At 43.5% G+C, this 20499-nt stretch overlaps 1 protein-coding gene across 1 annotated transcript in view; it reads left to right on the plus strand.

The window, feature by feature from the left end:
• Window positions 1–1181: 1181 nt before the first annotated feature.
• LOC148129646 (cytoplasmic phosphatidylinositol transfer protein 1-like) overlaps window positions 1182–20499 on the plus strand; it is a 38134-nt gene continuing 18816 nt past the window's right edge. Inside the window, exons 1-2 of the mRNA XM_087973191.1 lie at window positions 1182–1287; window positions 15379–15527. Coding sequence (XP_087829317.1) covers window positions 15480–15527 — 48 coding nt within the window. The 5' untranslated portion in view covers window positions 1182–1287; window positions 15379–15479. The remainder of the gene's footprint in view (window positions 1288–15378; window positions 15528–20499) is intronic.

Below are 20499 nucleotides of genomic sequence, written 5' to 3' on the forward strand. Positions count from 1 at the left end.
CAACCAAGGGAAGCATGAGGGCTTGGATGCTTCAATGTGCGCCGGGAGTGCGAAGTGTACGTGTGTGTGTGTGTGTGTGTGTGTGTGTGTGCTGGCTTGACACAATCTGGCATTGGCAGCTTGGAGCAAATAATCCCATTATAGTGGATTGTGCCAACTCAACCGATGGTGGCTTAGTTAAAAGAAATGATGGTTAGATGCCCCAAGGGTTAAATGGTTAGTCAGGAATGTTTCATTGGACATAGAATAACAGAGTTGGAAGGGACCTTGGATCAGAGGTGGTATTCAGCAGGTTCTGGAGAACCTATAGAATATTCTATTCTATTCTATTCTATTCTATTCTATTCTATTCTATTCTATTCTATTCTATTCCATTCCATTCCATTCCACTCCACTCCATTCCATTCCATTCCATTCTATTCTATTCTATTCCATTCCACTCTACTCCATATTCTATTCTATTCTATTCTATTCTATTCTATTCTATTCTATTCCATTCCATTCCATTCCACTCCACTCCACTCCATTCCATTCTATTCTATTCTATTCTATTCCATTCCATTCCATTCCACTCTACTCCATATTCTATTCTATTCTATTCTATTCTATTCTATTCTATTCTATTCTATTCCATTCCATTCCACTCCACTCTACTCTATTCCATATTCTATTCTACTCTACTCTACTCTACTCTACTCTACTCTACTCTACTCTATTCTATTCTATTCCATTCCACTCCACTCCACTCCACTCTACTCTATTCCATATTCTATTCTATTCTATTCTATTCTATTCTATTCTATTCTATTCTATTCTATTCTATTCTATTCTATTCTATTCTATTCTATTCTATTCCTATGCTATGCTATTAGACAACCATTTGCTTGAAATGATCTCGCATTCGCTGCCTAAGCAGGGGGTTGGACTAGAAGATCTCCAAGGTCCCTTCCAACTCTGTTGTTGTTCTAGGGTCTCGGCAGGGCATTCAGCCAGGAGGGCCCGATCCTTAAACGCATATTGGCCGCGATGGGCCTCGTCTTTCTTTTTGGGAAGGGGCGCGCTCCCCACTTCCCGGCTGCCCACCTTTCCAGGAAGGGTGCCAGGCGGCAGAGGTGCGCCGGCGGATTTTCTCCCTAGGGGTCGCCGGCAATGCCGGTCTCTGACAACGGGGGGAGAGCAGCCCCCGGTTTCAGCCTCGCCCAGCAAAGCTTCGCCTTCGCTTTTCGCGGCTGCGGTGGCCCGAAGGGACCGGCCACCGGAGCGGCTCTTGGAGAAGCCGGTTCGAAGGTGAGGAGAGCCGGGGAAGGAAGAAGGGCGGCGGCTGTGCAGAGGAAATCCGAGAAAGGGTTGCGGGCGGGGGAGGCGGTTTCTCTGCTGGTGTGCTGGACTACACTGCCCATCATCCCCTGCAGGAAAGAGGGGACGTGGGGGGGGGGGGGGTCATGCACCAAGGAAGATTCCCTCCGAACGAAGGGAAAAACATTTAGACGGGCAGGGGAAGAAAAGAGGATCTCCAGGGCAGCCGCGGCAAGTATTGCATTCCCACGACTCGCTTCTCTGGGGTTAACTGCGGTTTCCGCTGGCGGGAATTTCAGCGCCTTAGTAAACTCCCGAGTCAAGGTTCGCCGGACTCGGGAGACTTCTGTCCACTGGGGCGACGTCGACCGCGACTGTAACCCGTTGCCAGCCTTGTATTTCGCATGCGTCGTGAGAATCCACCCGAATTTCTTTCCATAAGGGGCGGAAAGGGGAACGGCGGGTGAGGAAGCGTGCAGTTGGTCTTCAGCAGCTCGGGAAGGATCGACTAAGTGAGCAGGACCCCGGAGCGGGAAGGGGATCCGGTTCTTTGGGGAAACTTGAGTGCTTTCTCCCACCCCAGCCCGGAGGGCGCCCAGCTGCTCTGCCAGGGAGGAAGGGCCGGGAGGGAATCGGAGAGGAAGAAAAACCACGAGGAGGAGGAGGAGGAGGAACTGCCCCGGCCCCGGCGTACCTTTTGAGGCCACCTGGTGCCTTTGTTCGCTGCCAGATAAACACGGACAGGGAGGCGGGGAAGGGTGAAGCAACCCGGGTTGCGGTCCACGCAGCAACCCGAGAGATCAACCCATGGGACAGAAGTTGCTTTCGGAAGTTGTGGGAGCTTCATCCCTGGAGGCTTTCAAGAAGAGATTGGATTGCCATCTGTCAGAAATGGTGTAGGGTCTCCTGCTCGGGCAGGGGGTTGGAGTAGATGACCTACAAGGTCCCTTCCAACTCTGCTATTCTATATTCAGTGGAACAGCTTGCCTTCGGAAGTGGTGGGAGCTTCATCCCTGGAGGCTTTCAAGAAGAGACTGGACTGCCACCGGTCAGCAATGGTGTAGGGTCTCCTGCTCGGGCAGGGGGTTGGACTAGATGACCTACTAGGTCCCTTCCAACTCTTGTTAATCTGTAATCTGTAAAATCGCGGTTCACTCCCTTTCCCTCCGTGAAAAAGAGCGAAATGGGCAAATTTTCTCCTCTTGAGTCTTCCAGAGATTTGGAAGCGGCTTTGTCCTGTGTGGGCGAGGCCACCAAGAGCTCTGTAGGTGAGGAGGGGGTCAAGCTATTTTCCAAGGCAGAGAAGGAATAATGGATGGAAACTAATATAGGAGAGGTTCAACACAGAAATAAGGAGGAATTTTCTGACAGTGAGAACCATCAATTGATGGAACAGAAGTTGCCTTCAGAAGTTGTGGGAGCTTCATCCCTGGAAGCTTTGAAGAAGAGACTGGACTGCCATCGGTCAGAAATGGTGTAGGGCAGGGGTGTCCAACCTTGGCAACTTTAAGACTTGTGGACTTCAACTCCCAGAATTCCTCAGCCAGCTTTGCTGGCTGAGGAATTCTGGAAGTTGAAGTCCACAAGTCTTAAAGTTGTCAAGGTTGGACACCCCTGGTGTAGGGTCTCCCGCTTCAGCAGGGGGTTGGGCTAGAATAGATGACCTACAAGGTCCCTTCCAATTCTGTTAATCTGTATCTGCCCCAAGGTATTTCTTACTTCCCAGTCCCTCATCTCTCCAAATTCCTTTCAAGTTTCCAGTTCTGGGTGTACTACAGGGGGAAAAAATCCACTGAATACCATAGATATTCAGGCTTGAGGTCTTCCAGAAGTCTTGATCTGGGTGTCCTATGGTCACAGTGGCACAGTGGTTAAAGTGCAGTACTGCAGGCTACTTTCTGCTGCCTGCCGGTTGCCTGCAATTAGGCAGTTCGAATCCCACCAGGCCCAAGGTTGACACAGCCTTCCATCCTTCTGAGGTGGGTCAAATGAGGACCCAGATTGTTGGGGGCAAGAGGCTGACTCTCTAAATCGCTTAGAGAGGGCTGGAAAGCACTATGAAGCGGTATATAAGTCTAAGGGCTATTGCCCTTCCTTCCTTCCTTCCTTCCTTCCTTCCTTCCTTCCTTCCTTCCTTCCCAGTGGTTAGAATGCAGAACTGCAGGCTAACTTGGCCATCTGCCAGCAGTTCGATCCTGACTGATTCAAGGCTGACTCAGCCTTCCATCCTTCTGAGGTGGGTCAAATGAGGACCCAGATTGTTGGGGGCAAGAGGCTGACTCTGTAAACCACTTAGAGAGGGCTCTGAAGCATTGTACATAAGTAAGTGCTACTGCTATTACTATTCAGCATGGCTGGGATTTAGAGGGATTGCGTGAGGACTCAGCTAAGGTGCACCATGGGCTTTGGAATCAGCGGAGGATGCTGAGCTCAGCTCTTTCTCTGCCTGCCTTTGGTGGAAGGATTGTTACTCCAGCAAAAGATACTCCGTCTTGACAGTTGCACTTCCTTAAACCTTGAGATTATGTGGGAACGAGACTATTGGAGTTTTTCTTTTTAAAGGAACAGGCACCCATCTTTGAAAATGATTTGGTTTGAAATGGGGCTGACCCTTGGTGATTTGCTGAAAGGCTAGGATTTGGGTTGTGGGAAGGAGTGGAGCCTTTAAGCGTGGATGCTTTCGTTTCTCAGTCGCACAGTTTAGCCGGATTTTCTGAACAAGCAGTTGCACGAAAGGCCTGGCGCTGTACTACTCGGCGAAGGAAAGCTTGAGTTACCTGGGTGGGGGATGGTCACTGGTTTGACTTTCCTGACCTCTCTGTGATCATCATCACTGGCAGGGGAATGGATTCGGCACAGAATAGAGGAGCTGAAGTGATCCTTTGCGATCTTGAGACCACCATTTCCAGCGTTCTTAGATCAACCACTGACTTTTAAACCAGAGGTCTCCAACCTTGGCAACTTTAAGCCTGGTGGACTTCAACTCCCAGAATTCTGGGAGTTGAAGTCCTCCAGGCTTGAAGTAAAGCTGGCTGGGGAATTCTGGGAGTTGAAGTCTGTCAGGCTTAAAGTAAAGCTGGCTGAGGAATTCTGGGAGTTGAAGTCCTCCAGGCTTGAAATAAAACTGGCTGAGGAATTCTGGGAGTTGAAGTCCTCCAGGCTTGAAGTAAAGCTGGCAGAGGAATTCTGGGAGTTTAAGTCCTCCAGGCTTGAAGTAAAGCTGGCTGGGGAATTCTGGGCATTGAAGTCCTCCAGGCTTGTAGTAAAGCTGGCTGGGGAATTCTGGGCGTTGAAGTCCTCCAGGCTTAAAGTAAAGCTGGCCGGGGAATTCTAGGCGTTGAAGTCCTCCAGGCTTAAAGTAAAGCTGGCTGGAGAATTCTGGGCGTTGAAGTCCTCCAGGCTTAAAGTAAAGCTGGCTGTGGAATTCTGGGAGCTTAAGTCCTCCAGGCTTAAAGTAAAGATGGCCGGGGAATTCTGGGCGTTGAAGTCCTCCAGGCTTAAAGTAAAGCTGGCCGGGGAATTCTGGGCGTTGAAGTCCTCCAGGCTTAAAGTAAAGCTGGCTGTGGAATTCTGGGAGCTTAAGTCCTCCAGGCTTAAAGTAAAGATGGATGGGGAATTCTGGGAGTTGAAGTCTGTCAGGCTTAAAGTTGCCAAGGTTGGAGACCTCTGTTTTAAACCTAACAGAGCAGTAGAGAAGTTGAATGGATCTGCCTTTTGTCTCCACCCTCAGCTGACTTTGCTCTCTGAGACTTATCAGGGGTTCTGCAAAGCCACTCACCCATCCCCCGTGCCCCGTTTACTTTTGACTCTGCGGGGTTATGCTCACACATGGCGCAACGCTTTCCCCATGTTGTGCAAACGGAGACAATGGAAACGATTGAGAAAACCTTGGCTCCTGTTAACTACAGGTCAGTGTTGTGCAAATACAGCCAGTAACTCTTCAGTTTGGCGTCCCTGGAGACATAAAAATGTCCTTTGGTCATTCATCCAGAAAAACAAGAGAGTTTTTTTGCACATGACGAGTCTGATTGGGCACAAATCCTGCTCTGATTGTCTGTGGCTCTGATAGTTTGTTGCTGGCTGAACTTCTTGCCTGAATCTAGATATTGTCATTACCCTGGTAAAGTATATGTGCCTGCTGTGCTAGGGATGGGCTCCACAATCCTTCCTTAAACAACTCACAGCTCCGTGTGATGCACAAATCAGATTTAGAACCACACATGATCCGGGCAGCATCCTTGCTTATTGGTGGTGGTGGGGTGTCTTAAAGTGGAAGTCGTCCAGCTGTCTTTCAAATTCCCACCCCCTTCTTCCCAGGAGAATGAATAACCCAATTCCCCCTGGACACCAGGGTGAAAATTTGAGGCTACTTGATAAAACATTCCAGAGGCAAAAAAAAGAGAGAGACTTTATTCTATTAGGAAAAGCTGGAGGGAGTGACTTAAGTTTAGTGAGTTGATTGGAGTTAAGATTTTTATCCATCTGATTTATGTCATTCAATGAAAGTTTTAATGTAAGTTTTGTGTTTAAATGTGGGTTTGAAAATGTGTTCTTTTCCTTCACATATAATGCTTGAGTAATTCCTAAAGCTTGTAAAATATTGAAATGAATGTGAAAGTATTAATGTGAAGAGGAAGTTTTTAAAAAATTAAGACTTCAAGAATATTTATATTCCTAACATAGGTACTTTCAAATTCACTTTCAATAATATTTTACAAGCTTTAGGGTAGGTAGGTAGGTAGGTAGGTAGGTAGGTAGGTAGGTAGATAGATAGATAGATAGATAGATAGACAGACAGACAGACAGACAGACAAATAATGGATAGAGATAGATAGATAGATAGATAGATAGATAGATAGATAGATAGATAGATAGATAGATAGATAGGTAGGTAGGTAGGTGATAGATAGATGATAGATAGATAGATGATAGATAGATAGATAGATAGATAGATAGATAGATAGATAGATAGATAGATAGATAGATAGATAGATAGATAGATAGATAGATAGATAGATAGATAGATAGATTTTAGATAGGTAGATAGGTAGATAGGTAGATGATAGATAGATGATAGATAGATAGATAGGTAGGTAGGTAGATAGATAGATAGATAGACAGACAGACAGACAGACAGACAAATAATGGATGGAGAGAGAGAGAGAGAGAGAGAGGAGAGAGATTATAGATAGGTAGGTAGGTAGATGATAGATAGATGATAGGTGGATAGATAGATAGATAGATAGACAGACAGACAGACAGACAGACAGACAGACAGACAGACAGACAGACAGACAAATAATGGAGAGATAGATAGATAGATAGATAGATAGATAGATAGATTATAGATAGGTAGGTAGGTAGGTAGGTAGATGATAGATGATATGTAGATAGATAGATACAGATACAGATATAGATATAGATAGTGTATGTGTGTGTGTTACTTATTACCTGTTGCTTTGCTCTTTTGTGGATTTTTACAAGCTGGAAACAGATCTGAACAAGCAGTGGAAAAACACAGGAGACTCACAAATGGAAGATATTGTTATCTGACTAAGCTTTTAAGGTTGCTCCCAGGGACTCGGAGTTTGCTCTCTGTGTTCAAAGACTCTTCTCGATTCAAGAAGCTGAAAAGCGAACGCTGTCCCTCATTATTTTTCCAGAAAGTGTTACTTCATTTTCCTCCCTTTCTTAAAGGACCCAGGAAAGGAACCACCTGACTCATTTTTTCTAATGAGAGGACTGCATCTTTGAATTTTGGGCACAGGTTCAGAGCTCCTTAGGAAGCCGTCTCAAAGAGCCATGTTGGAGCATGTGCAGAGAACTTAGTGTTCATGCTCCAAAGCTGATGGTAGTGGAGAAAGCTTCTACTAGCTACCTGCTTATGGAGATTCTCCATCATCCAGGTTGTAGTTGTCCCAAAGGTGGTTTTAGAAGAGGCAACTGGACTTTGTTTTTTTTCTTTTAAAGATGTTTCGCTTCTCATCCAAGAAGCTTCTTCAGCTCTGACTGGATGATGGGGAATGGAAGGATTTATACTCCTTACAGACAGCTGGTCATTTGCATCCTTTTAGAGGGTCATGGAGGCCACTTGGAGGTTTATCTGTGTCCTGAGTGGTGCTCCTGGTTCCTGTAGTCTGCAATTTTTCCCCCTCTGGAAATCCATTCCTATTCCCACACCATTCAAAGGGTGTCCAACCCAAATTGTATAGCTAAAAGTCTGTAGAGATTCTCAGTCATCCAGGTCACAGTTGTCCCCAAGATTTTTTTTTTCAAGAGGCAGCTGGACTTCCTGGTTTTTCCTTCGAAGACGTTTCGCTTCTCACCCAAGAAGCTTCTTCAGCTCCGACTTCTGCTGAAGCTGAAGAAGCTTCTTGGGTGAGAAGCAAAACGTCTTCAAAGGAAAACAAGAAAGTCCAGTTGCCTCTTGAAAAAAAAAAGCACCTTTGGCACTTCTACTAGCTAATTTAGCCAGGACCAGAATTTCCATGACTAAGGAAGGCAGTCGTTAAATAAGTCCTATCTGATTTTTTTTTTTAAATCTATGATGGTTGCAAATCCAGAATTAAGGAGAAATTTCCTTTCAGTGAGAACAATTAATCAGTGGAACTGCTTGCCTCCAGAAGTTGTGGATGCTCCAACGCTGGAGGTTTTAAGAGGAGATTGGACAGCCATTTGACTGGAACAGATAAGATCTGGGCAATACATAGGAAGGGGGTTGGACTAGAAGACCTCCAAGGTCCCTTTCAAGCCTATTATTATTCTATGTTCTCCATCTGACCCTTCTTCCCACATTGCATTTTTGCTCCATCTATTGGTGATCCTCAACTTACAGCCATTTGTTTCATGACCATTTGAAGTTAGAGCAGCACTGGAAAAAAAAATGACTTAGGACCAATTTTCGCACATTACGACCATTGCAACTTCCCTGTGGTCGATCACATGATCAACATTCAAACGCTTGGCAACTGGCATGTACTTATGATGGTTGCAGAGTCCCGGGGTCCCTTTTGTGACCTCCTGACAAGCAGAGCCAATGGGGAAGCCAGATTTGCTTTACAACTGTCTTACCGATTTAACTGCAGCGATTCGCTTAATAACAGTGGCGAGGAAGGCCACAAAGTAAGACAAAACTCACTCAACCACTGTCTCGCTTAGCTCCAGAAACATTGGGCTCCGTTGCAGTCGTACGTCGAGGACAACCTACACTGTGACTTCAGTACCCCCATCTCCAACCCCGTGTCAATCGCAAACAATAATTTTCCAGGTTGTTGTCTTTCCCTGCAAACTCTGAATGACGATTTATTTGGTGAACGTGGTTGCATGATTACTTCACATTCCAAAAGAGGGCTGTGAAAATATTTACAGACCCCTCACATCCCGGACAGAAACTGTTTCAACTCCTTCCCTCAAAACGACTCTATAGAGCCCTGCACACCAGAACAACTAGACACAAGAACAATTTTTTTCCTGAAAGCCATCACTCTGCTTAACAAATAATTCCCTCAACACTGTTCAACTATTTACAAAGTCTGCACTACTATTACTATTAATCTTCTCATCATTCCTTATCACCCATCCCCTCCCACTCGTGACTGTATGACTGTAACTTTGTCGCTTGTATCCTTACGATTTATATTGACTGTTTCCTAGTATGTTTTGATTGCTTATTGTACCCTATGACTATCATTAAGTGTCATACCTGATGATTCTTGACTCTTGATGAACGTATCTTTTCTTTTATGTACACTGGGAGCATTTGCACCAAGACAAATTCCTTGTGTGTCCAATCGTATCTGCCCAAAAAATAATTCTAATCTAATCTAATCCATGCTTAGGGGGAGCTGCTTTTTTTTAAATAATAAATTTTATTGAATAAACATTAAAAACAATTGAACACAGTGCAACTTTCTTGCCCATCATTTTGGCCATACAAGCTATATTATAGAGATACACATAACAGTTAATTTCCTTTCCCCCTTATGTTATTGGTATAGTGCTAGCTGCATATTATTTCTATTTACATTTATCTCCATTTATCTACAATTATCTACATATTTATGCATACTCATGCATCCGTATCATCTCGTATTTGTCCATTATATGCCATTCTCTTTGGTTTACAAAACTTTAGCTTTCATTCCTATAAAGCATCAACGCTTTCTTTCTTTTTCCTTGATCTAGCCATTGATACATTTTACTCCAGACTTCATAATTGTCTCACGTTTAGGGGGAACTTATATTCCATTTTAGTTGGTTTTTTGTTTTTTTTTTACAAATATTCCATCTTTCCTTTAAACAATATGTCGTCTGGGTTCAAATATCTTGTGCAATAGTATTTCTGATTAATACAATTTCCTTACCATAACAACAATTAGTACATTCTTATTTTAAACTACTATACATGATATATCTTATCATTGTAACCATCCCCTTCTTAACTCCTTCCCCTCTATATTTGTATATGTTCTATGTATTTATATTCTATGTTCATATATTTAATTTCTAATTTCCGTTTTTCTTTTCCAACCATTGATAAAATAATTCCCATATCATACAATATTCAGTTTGTTCTTTTTCTTTAATTGCCAGTGTTAATCTATTCATTTCTGCACATTCTAATATTTTCCTGATCACATTCTCTTCTATCGGAATCTTTTCACTTTTCCAGTTTTGAACAAATACTATTCTAGCTGCAGTTAATACACGAATGGTTAAATATGTCTTTTCCTTGCTATAACTTTCAGGTATTATCCCTAACAAAAATACTTCAGGTTTTAAGTCTATATGTTGCTTTATCATCTTTTCCAACCACGTATGTATTTTTTGTCCAACATCTCTTGGCTTCTACACATGTCCACCACATGTGGTAATATGTTCCGGGTATCTGGTGGCATTTCCAACACTTAGCCGATTTATCTTTGAACATCTTTGCCAGTCTTGCCAGCGCAAGATGCCATCTATATAAAACATCTTATATAAGTTTTCTTTATATGCTGTTGACATTGTTAATTTATCATTTCTATCCCAGGTTGATAAAGCAGGTTGATACCCCCTTTTTTAAAAAAAACAACCCAGAGAGTTCCTGCTGGGCTTTGCATCTTGCTGGTGGCAACTCTTGTTAATTTGCTTTCAGATCTTTGAAAGTTTTTTTTTCCAAAACAGGATCTTCTTCCAATGATGATATTCAGCCAAATTCCTCTTGGCTGTAGTTTTAACTCAGGCAGCTCATTGTTAAACATTAAGGAGAGCTTTCTTATCTCGCTGGAAGGCTATTTGAGTTGTGTGGCTTTGCAGCCATATTATAAATAAAAGGTTGGACTGAATTTGCATGTGGTTTTGCTAGCTGTCTGTGTGCTTGGAAAAAGGAGTGGGTGGGAAAAACTCCTACTTGCCCCAGGGTGAGCTGGGCTGTGTTATTTACACACTACATAAGTACACCACAGTGGCCTCTCAAAGAAGAGCTGCAGTTGATAATGTAAAAAGCAGGCAAGCTAATCCCATTGGGAAGATTTATCCCTGCAGAAAAAGGAGAGCTGGACTGCTTTGAGGTTGGTGTTGCTTCTGAGAGGTGAGTTTCCCATGGAGCATGGCTCAAGAAGAGCTTCTTTACATCCGTGTTTCACAAAGTGGGCAACTTTTAAGGATGTGTGGACTTCAGTTCCCAGAATTCTGAGAGTTGGAGTCAACAAGTCTTAAAGTTGCCAAGGTTGGGAACCACGGATGTAGAGCATTTAGAATGAGTGCATAAAATAAAACACGGTAGATGTATGTGAAAGAGATAAATTAATTGATTAGGAAAGAAGGGAAGGGAAGGGAGGGAGGGAGGGAGGGAGGGAGGGAGGGAGGAAGGAAGGAAGGAAGAAAAGAAAGGAGAGGAATGGAAAGGAAAGGAAAAGAAAAGAAAAGAAAAGAAAAGAAAAGAAAAGAAAAGAAAAGGAGGACAGAAGGAGATGGGAATGAGAATCAGGGAAGGAAGGAAGGAAGGTGGGACTGAAAAGGAGGGAAGGAAGGAAGGAAGGAGAGGAAGGGAGAAAAGGGAGGAAGGAAGGGTGGATTCTGGAAGGAAGGAGAGGAAGGAAGGGAGAAAGAGAAAGAAAGAAAGAAAGAAAGAAAGAAAGAAAGAAAGAAAGAAAGAAAGAAAGAAAGAAAGAAAGAAAGAAAGAAAGAAAGAAAGATGGGAATGAGAAGGAAGGAAGGAAGGAAGAAAAGAAAGGAGAGGAATGGAAAGGAAAAGAAAAGAAAAGAGGACAGAAGGAGATGGGAATGAGAATCAGGGAAGGAAGGAAGGAAGGAAGGAAGGAAGGAAGGAAGGAAGGAAGGAAGATGGGACTAAAAAGGAGGGAAGGAAGGAAGGGAAGGGAGAAAAGGGAGGAAGGAAGGGTGGATTCTGGAAGGAAGGAGAGGAAGGAAGGAAGGAAGGAAGGAAGGGAGGGAGGGAGGAAGGGAGGAAGGGAGAAAGAAAGAAAGAGAAAGAAAGAAAGAAAGAAAGAAAGAAAGAAAGAAAGAAAGAAAGAAAGAAAGAAAGAAAGAAAGAAAGAAAGAAAGAAAGAAAGAAAGATGGGAATGAGAAGGAAGGAAGGAAGTAAACAGAGGAGGGGAGAAAAGGAAGGAAAGGATGGATTCTGGAATTTGAAGTCCCAGAAAGTTGCCATGGTTGGAAATATTGTTCTAAATGTAGATAATATTTGATGGATTGTGATGTGATTGTTGCAATGAGGTACACAAAATGTTTGGAGGATGTTTTGCAGCTCAGTTAAGCTCAATTGGCTTAATTGGGGCAAGTTTGCTCTTGCAATTGGCCTACCCTGCAGGATGGTTCACAGGCTCAGGTTTATGGCTTTTATTTGCAAAACTGGTGCATGTTTAATTATCTGGTTAGAATAAGAATAAGAATAAGAACAAGAACAACAACAACAACAAGAATAAGAATAGAGAACAGAATAATACAGAATAATATAAAACAGAACAGAATAATATAAACTAGACTAGAATGCAGAATACGGAACAGAATAATATAAAACAGAACAGAATAGAACAGAATAATATAGAACAGAATAGACTAAAATAGAACACAACACAATACAAATACAATACAAATGCAAACCTTTATTGGCCAAGAATGATTAAATACACAAGGAATTTGTCTCCCGGTGCAGAAGCTTTCAATATATATGCAAATATGTCAACAAGGATTCTTTTACAAGGTCGTTTCACAAAAGAACATCCCAAAAGAGGTTGAACTAGATCAGAGGCCTTGATGGCTGGTAGGTGACCAGCGTAACTCACTAAAAGTTCTGGCCATAGCAAGAAAGCTTTTGGTGTCGTTGATAATAGCTGGTCGAGAGGTGATGCACTCTGGTGCTCAATGCTGCTCTGACAGCAGGCAAGCCAAGAGAGATGGTCGCTTGGCTACAAAATCCAGCAGGGTCACCTTGGGCCAGGTGTGCTCAGCTTAAGTTATCTTGCCGATCAGAAACCAGGGCAGGTAAGCAGCCAGGGAATGGTTCGGCCTGCCGTGTGCTTCTTGGAGAGAGAAGGGAGCAGAGGGAAAAAGAAGGGATGAAGGAGCAATGCTTTTGACATAGGGAAGCTGCTTTTGAGGTACGTTACCGGTGCAGGTGTGAACAAACCTCAGTTGCGTAGTCTGGAATACTCTACCTGACTCTGGTTTTTTTCCCAAACCCCAAAAACTTTAACCTTAGACTGTCTACTATTGACCTCACCCCTTTCCTATGAGGTCTGTAGGGGGCGTGCATAAGCGCACCAAGACATGCCTACCGTCCCTGTCCTATTGTTTCTTTTTCATTCATATCCATTTCATGTATTCATAACCATGCTTATACTTATACTTGTTATCTAATACTTGCTTGACAAATAATAAATAAATAAATAAATAAATAAATAAATAAACAAACAAATAAATAAATAAATAAATAAATAAATAAATAAATAAATAAATAAAAAGTAGATCTGCATTCAAGAGGGTTTAGTTAGTGCTGTGTTTCTCAAATCTGGATGCTTTAAGGTGAGTGGATGTCAACTTGCAGGATTTCCCAGCCAGCAAGCTGGGAGCTGAATTCCATCCACCTAAAAGTGGCCAAGTTTGAAAAGTGCTGGTTTAATGCATCTGTGGAAGGAAAGAAATTGTGGAATGGCATTCTGTGGATCAGACAGAGGAATAGTTTGAACCCTGGTTCTCTTCTGCTTTGCTATAGCTCCTTGGGATTAAATTACAGCTAACTTGGAATATCAGTTCCTTGTATGCTTGCTTGCTTGCTTGCTCCTTCTCTGTTTCCTTTCTTCCCTGTTTCCTTCCTTCCTTCCTTTTTTCTCTCTTTCTCTCCTCTCCTTCTCTCTCTTTCTCCTTCCTTCCTTCATCTTCCTTCCTTCCTTCATCTTCCGTCCTTCCTTCTCACTCTCTTTCTCCACTTCTCTCCTCTCTCTCTTTCTCCTTCCTTCTCTCTTTCTCCTCTCTCCTTCTCTTTCTTTCTTCTTCCTTCCTTCATCTTCCTTCCTTCTTTCCTTCATCTTCCTTCCTTCCTTTATCTTCCTTCCCTCCTTCTCACTCTTTCTTCCCCTTCTCTCCTCTCTCTCTTTCTCCTTCCTTCCTTTATCTTCCTTCCTTCCTTCATCCTTCCATCCTTCCTTTTCCTTCCTTCCTTCCTTCCTCCCTCCCTCCCTCTCTCTCTCTGTCTCTCTTTCCCTGCCTTTATTATGTTTATAAACAACCCAAGGCATAATCTTCTCCAGGCCCTCCCAATCAACGTTCTGAGTTTCTACCACCTTCCTCCATTTTATAGCCTAGGATGAAAAATTAGGTGGAAGATGGATGTTGTCCTTTGTTATCAGGCAGCTTTCCCCCTCCCTTTTTGAAAAAAGAAAAAAGAAGCAGAATCTTGGAAATATAATTCCACTAAATGAATCATCGCACGTGGAGGTGTCTTAATTTAGTCTGAGAACAGGCAGCAGAATTCAAGCTTACCTCGAAGATGAAGTTCTCCATTCCAGAAGGTTATCAGTCTCATGTTAGTAGGAATGATCTGTAATCTAGAAAGAGGCACAAGAGAGAGTTTTCCTATATTGGGAAAATAGCCTGAATCCTGGCCTTGGGAAGTGATTTGGGGACACCAGCTTCTCTCCTGCAGCTTTCCAGAGATCTGGTAAGTTTCGGCCTGTAACTTGGAATTTGTCACTCAGCCTCCTGCAGTGTTAGTCTCCAGAACATTCATTTCTGCTTTCCTCGTTAACTGCCTCACGCTTTTATGTTGAGGTCTGGAGGAACTTGGGGATTGAGCAAAGGAAGAGAAGAAGCTTTAGAAAACGGGGCAAAAAAGAAATATATCTGGCAGAGAATCCGCTCTTCTGCAAAAAAAAGAGCAACCAACATTATTAGGGACTGGAGGCTAAAACATACCATGCACGGTTGCAGGAACTGGTCATAGCTAGTCTATCGAAGAGAAGGACCAGAGGAGACAGGATAACAGTCTTTCAGTATTTGAGGGGCTGCCACAGAGAGGAGGGGGTCAACCTGTTTTCCAAGGGACCTGAAGGCCAGATAAGGAACAATGGATGGAAACTGAAAAGGGAGAGCTTCAACCTGGAAATAAGGAGACATTTCCAAGGCAGGGAGAGCAATCAACCCATGGAACAGAAGTTGCCTTCAGATGTTGTGGGAGCTTCATCACTGGAGGCTTTCAAGAAGAGACTGGACTGCCGCCTGTCAGAAATGGTGTAGGATCACATGTTTGGGTTGGGGGTTGGACTAGATGACCTACAAGGTCCCTTCCATGAGCAAGGACAAAGATTGGGATGGCCTTCTCTATGCCTTTTTGGTCCAACAGCTGCTCCTCCCCTGACTTAAGAGATAAGGAGGCTGGTGACCTCACAAAGGTTCCCCAAGCAACCCATCATGGTCATGAGCCCAGCCATGGTTGGAGCAAGAGGGAGAGAAATCCGTTGGAAGACTTGACCAGTTGTAGCTTTGAGCTTGCCAGATGTGCACCAGAGTTGGTCCTTGGGTTGTTCTAAAGTCTTGTTCTCTTCCCCAACCTCTGGTGGGGAATTCCTGTTTCCCTACAGGATGATGTTTTCCTTGAGGAATCTCAGGGGGCCGCTGGGTTGGTGACAAGTCCCCATTTCCACCTGAAGAGAAGAAACCACCCCCAAACCTTGAAGCAGCAATGCTGGTGAAAGAATACCGGATTTGTATGCCTCTCACCACTGAAGAGGTAAGGTTGAACTCCTGAAACTGTGGGGAAGGAATGGAGAGGCTTTTTATTTAGCCATTGGAGCCTTTACCCAACTGGAAGCTTCCTTGCTAGCTTTTGGGCAGGATACTTATGGGCTGGAGGAGTTGGGGCCTGGGGGGATCAAAAGTTTGGAGGTAGGCTACATGAGTTGCTAGAGACTGGAGACTACAGAACAGGGTTGCTCAATCTTGGAAAACTGGAAGATCTGTGGACTTTATCTTCCAGAATTCCTCAGCCAGCAAGGGGAGGGAGAATTGCTTGCTGAAGAATTCAGCTGCTGGCTAGAATTGTTGGCTGGAGAATTCTGGGAGTTGGCCCACATATCTTCAAGTTCCCATGGTTGAGAAACACTGCTGTAGAAAAAGGAAGGAAAGTGGCTGGGATGGGCACCCTCCCCAGTTTTCTAAATTAGGGACCAAAACTTTCAGGGCATCATGAGGCCGCCTACCTTCACTCTTTGAGAACCATGTTTCTCAACTTCAGCAATTTTAAAAAGATGTGCACTTCGGCTCCAGAATTTCCCAGTCAACATGCCAGCTGGAGAATTCTGAGAGTTGAAATCCATGCCTCTTAATGTTGCCTGGGGAATTCTGGGAGTTGAAGCCCACACTTCTTAAAATTGGTTGAATAACCCCCGGAGTCAGTCCAGACCTCTTGAAGTTGGCTGGAGAATTCTGGAAGTTGAAGTCTATCTCAGTTAAGATTGTTGTGGTTGAGAAACACGATTTAGAGGTAGGACGGCCAACAGGGTAAATCCTAAACCAAGAGTGTACATAAATATATTTAAGATACCCATCCATCCCTGGCTCTGAAACCTTTAGTTCAGCCTTGGTTGGTGTTCCACTTCTCTCCCTTGCTTATTCCTTTCCAGATGTTAAGCACAGGTACCAAAAGTAGTTAAATGTGAAAGGAGCTCAGCAGAAACAGCCTGGTGGTCAGAATAAGCTGCACGATGTGCTGGAGGTGGATGGGATGAAGGAAGAACTGCAGCATGATGGAAGATTGATAATCTAGATAGCGAGATGGACAGCATATAAATTTAATAAATAAATGAAAAGGTTATCTGGTGGCAAAGGACAGTATAATAGGTAGATAGCTATGCTGGTAAATAAACTGTGAGATTTTTTAAAAATCTGTCTATCCCTCTAAGAACTCTCTCTCTTACACACACACACACACACACACACACACACACACATACACACACACACTACTGAGCTAAAATAGAACATATAAGATAATTTGATAAGTTCCTTCTTAAAATGCAGTGCTCCTAGCAAAAAAAAAAAAATCTGGATAACCTGTTTCAAGAGTCTTCCTCAATATATTCTGCATTTCGATCTCATCACCTACCTACCTTCTTATTTGGAATTATTTTGGAAGTGGGCTCCCTCTTTAAAGATAAACAAAAGGGACACATGAAACGTAAGCTAGAAAGAGTATCGACAGCTTTGATGTTGAAGAAGATGCCTGAGAAGAGCATGGACAGCCAAGAAGACAAATCAATGGACCATTGAACCAAAGCAACCCAGAGTTTTCACTCCAGGCATTCACAACCAGGCTCAAATTATCCTCCCTGGGATACATTAAACGAAGAGCCAACTCTCTGGGAAAGGTTCCACTGCTGGGAAAGATGGAAGGAAAGAGAAGAAAAGGAGGGCCAATAGCAAGAGGAGGGACTCAGTGATCATGGGGATGGGGGCATCATTGGAAGATGTGAAGTCCTTTCTAGCCCTGTGATTTTATGTTCTCAAAATAAATTTCCTGACGCTCAGAACAATTAATGACTGGAACAGCTTGCCTTCAGAAGTTGCAGATGCTCCATCACTGGAAGTTTTTTTTTAAAGAAAATAAACTTTATTAGTGAAACAAAAGGAAAAAACATTTAAAAAACAATGAACGTGGTGCATACATCCTGACATACCTATTTGTCTTACATCACCAAATAACACATGTAACAATAATACAAATTTACATATCTCTATCTCTATATCTCTATCTATAATCTTTAATACACTTATTCCTTTCTTTTTTTTCAAGGTCTAAATTCTATTTTAATTGTACACATCTCTTCTATCCAGTTTCTAATTTTCAACCAATATGTTTGGGCTTCTTTGTAATTCCATCATAAGTGATAATATGTTCCAATTTCTTTATTGCATTTCCAACATTTGAGGGATGATTTTGGATACACACTGGAAGTTTTTTAGAGGCTGTTTTTTGTCCAGAATGGTATATATATATTTTTTGTCCAGAATGGTATATATATATGGGTCTCCTGCTTGAGCCAGGGGGTTGGGCTAGAAGACCTCCAAGGTCCCTTCCAACTCTGTTACCTCCAAGGTCCCTTCCAACTCTGTCATTTTCCCAAGGTTGAAATATGGCCTTTTGCAAAAGGAGATGCAAATGTTCGTTATCTGTGTGGCTCTTATTAGGAAACAAGCTTTAATAACAGGCAAGCGCTCGGTTCCCCGGTGGCTCCCCAAAAGACGAATGTGTCACACAAGCGGTGAACAGCTTGCACTGAACCAGGTGGAGCCTTTTGTGGAACACAGTGGCCCCTGGGCACATTGTGTTCTGATATAATTAGTGGCAGGTTCATATTATTTGCATCTGCATGACAGACTTTGGCGCTTGCCTGCCTAGACACCTGTGATCTTTCAGGGCCCACGGGGCATCGGAAATATGTTTAACTTCATAATGTTTTTAACCGTGAAACAGAGTTGGAAGGGACCTTGGAGGTCTTCTAGTCCAACCCCCTGCTCAAGCAAGAGATCCTATACCAATCCAGACAGGTGGCTGTCCAGTCTCTTCTTAAAAGCCTCCAATGATGGTGCACCCACAACTTCTGGTGGCAAGTTGTCCCACTGATTAATTGTTCTCACTGTCAGGAAATTTCTTCTTCATTTCAGGTTGCTTCTTTCCTTGATTAGATTCCATCCATTGCTTCTTCTCCTGCATTCAGGTGCTTTGGAGAATTAGGTTATTATCCCCCCGCCCCCGCTTTTGTGACAACCCCTCAAATATTGTTATCATGTCCCGCCTAGTTCTTCTTTTCCTTAAACTAAAGGTAAAAGGTAAAGTTTCCTCTCGCACATATGTACTAGTTGTTTCTGCCTCTAGGGGGCAGTGCTCATCTCCATTACAAAGCAGAAGAGCCAGCGCTGTCCAGAGACGTCGCCATGGTCATGACTAAACGTTGAAGGCGCACAGAGGAACGCTGTTCCTTTCCCACCAAAGGGGTCCCTATTCCCACCAAAGGGGTCCCCCATCCCTGCTAGGTTGGCAGAAGCTGGGACAAGTAATGGGAGCTCATTCCATTATGCTACGCTAAGGATTTGAACCATCGAACTGCCAACCTTTCTGATCAACAAGCTCAGCGTCTTGGCCACTGAGCCACCGTGTCCCTTTTCTTTCCTTAAACTAAACATACCCAATTTCTGCAACCATTCTTCCTATTAACCTCTTCAGGAAGGGTCTTCTTAGCTCAGAAGTTGAGACCCTGTTTTGCGGACTAAACGGTCTTGTCTTCTGTTTGAGGTCCTCCTGTCAGAAAGCTAGTTCTCAGCGAGAAGAAATGGAGCTTCTGTGATTAGGTGACTCAGGAGGCAAAATACAACAATTGTACAAAGTTCCAGGATTTTGTTCCACTTCTACAGGTAGTCCTCAACTTAGAACCAGAAGGGAACCCGGAATTTCTGTGATAAGTCATTGCGGTCATAAGTCGAGGTACCACGTGACCAGACACAATTTAAATTGTGAATACAAAGAGCCAAATGTTGATCAGGTGATTGAGGGGATGCTTCGATACTCCCTAAATGCAAGGACTGGTTCTACGTCACTTGTTCCAGTGCTGTTGTAACTTCAGATGGTCACTAAAAAATGGTTGTAAGTCAAGGAACTGTCTTTAATACAGGGCTGCTTCGTAAAATGTGACTTTTTAATTCCTGACGCATTTTTCTTTTGTCTTCAGCTTCCTGACTCAACGGTTAAGGTAAATTGTGCTGGGAGGGACTCCCAGGAGTAGCAGCCCTGGTGTTACTAGCAGACAAAGAGGGATAGTGACACATTCGCACTTTAGAGAAAGATTGTGATGTTTTGGTACAGAAGGCCAGAAGTTCAGTTTCCTTCATCAGTTCTTGCAGGATGGGATTACTTTATATTATCTTTGGAAAGTTCCAAGTTACTTAAGGATAGGAATCAAGATCATGTGTAGTGTTACTATCACTTTATAATGCCTTGGTAAGATCACACTTGGAATACTGTTGTTGCATTCAGTTTTGGCTGCCGTGATATACAAAAAATGTCGAGACTTTAGAAAGGGTGCAGAGAAGAGCAACCAAGATGATTAGGGCCTGGAGACTAAAACATACAATGAACGGTTGCAGGAACTGGACATGGCTACTCTAGGGAAGAGAAGGACCAGGGGAGACAGGATTGCAGTCTTCCAATATCTGAAGGGCTGCCACAGAGAGGAGGGGGGTCAGGCTATTTTTCAAAGCCCCCAAAGGCCAGACAAGGAATAATGGATGGAAACTGATCAAGGAGAGATTCAACCTGGAAATAAGGAGGAATTTTCTGACAGTGAGAACCATCAACCAATGGAACAGAAGTTGCCTTTGGAAGTTGTGGGAGCTTCATCCCTGGAAGCTTTGAAGAAGAGACTGGACTGCCATCGGTCAGAAATGGTGTAGGGCCTCCTGCTTGGACAGGGGTTGGACTAGATGACCTACAAGGTCCCTTCCAACTCAAATCTGTTAAAACTGAGCAAGGGCAAAGGTTGGGGTGGCCTTTTTGGTCCAACAGCTGCTCCTCCTTGACTTGACAGGTGAGGAGGCTGGTGATCTCACAAGGGCTTCCCTGGCAACCCATCATGGTCATGAGCCCAACCATGGTTGGAGCAAGAGGGGGAGAAAGCTGCTTGGAGACTTGGCCAGTTGAAGCACCTGAA

Source organism: Notechis scutatus, chromosome 12 (assembly GCF_049901735.1).
Source record: "Notechis scutatus isolate UNSWTSFEM ecotype Mainland chromosome 12, rNotScu1.2, whole genome shotgun sequence".
NCBI classification, from domain to species: domain Eukaryota; kingdom Metazoa; phylum Chordata; class Lepidosauria; order Squamata; family Elapidae; genus Notechis; species Notechis scutatus.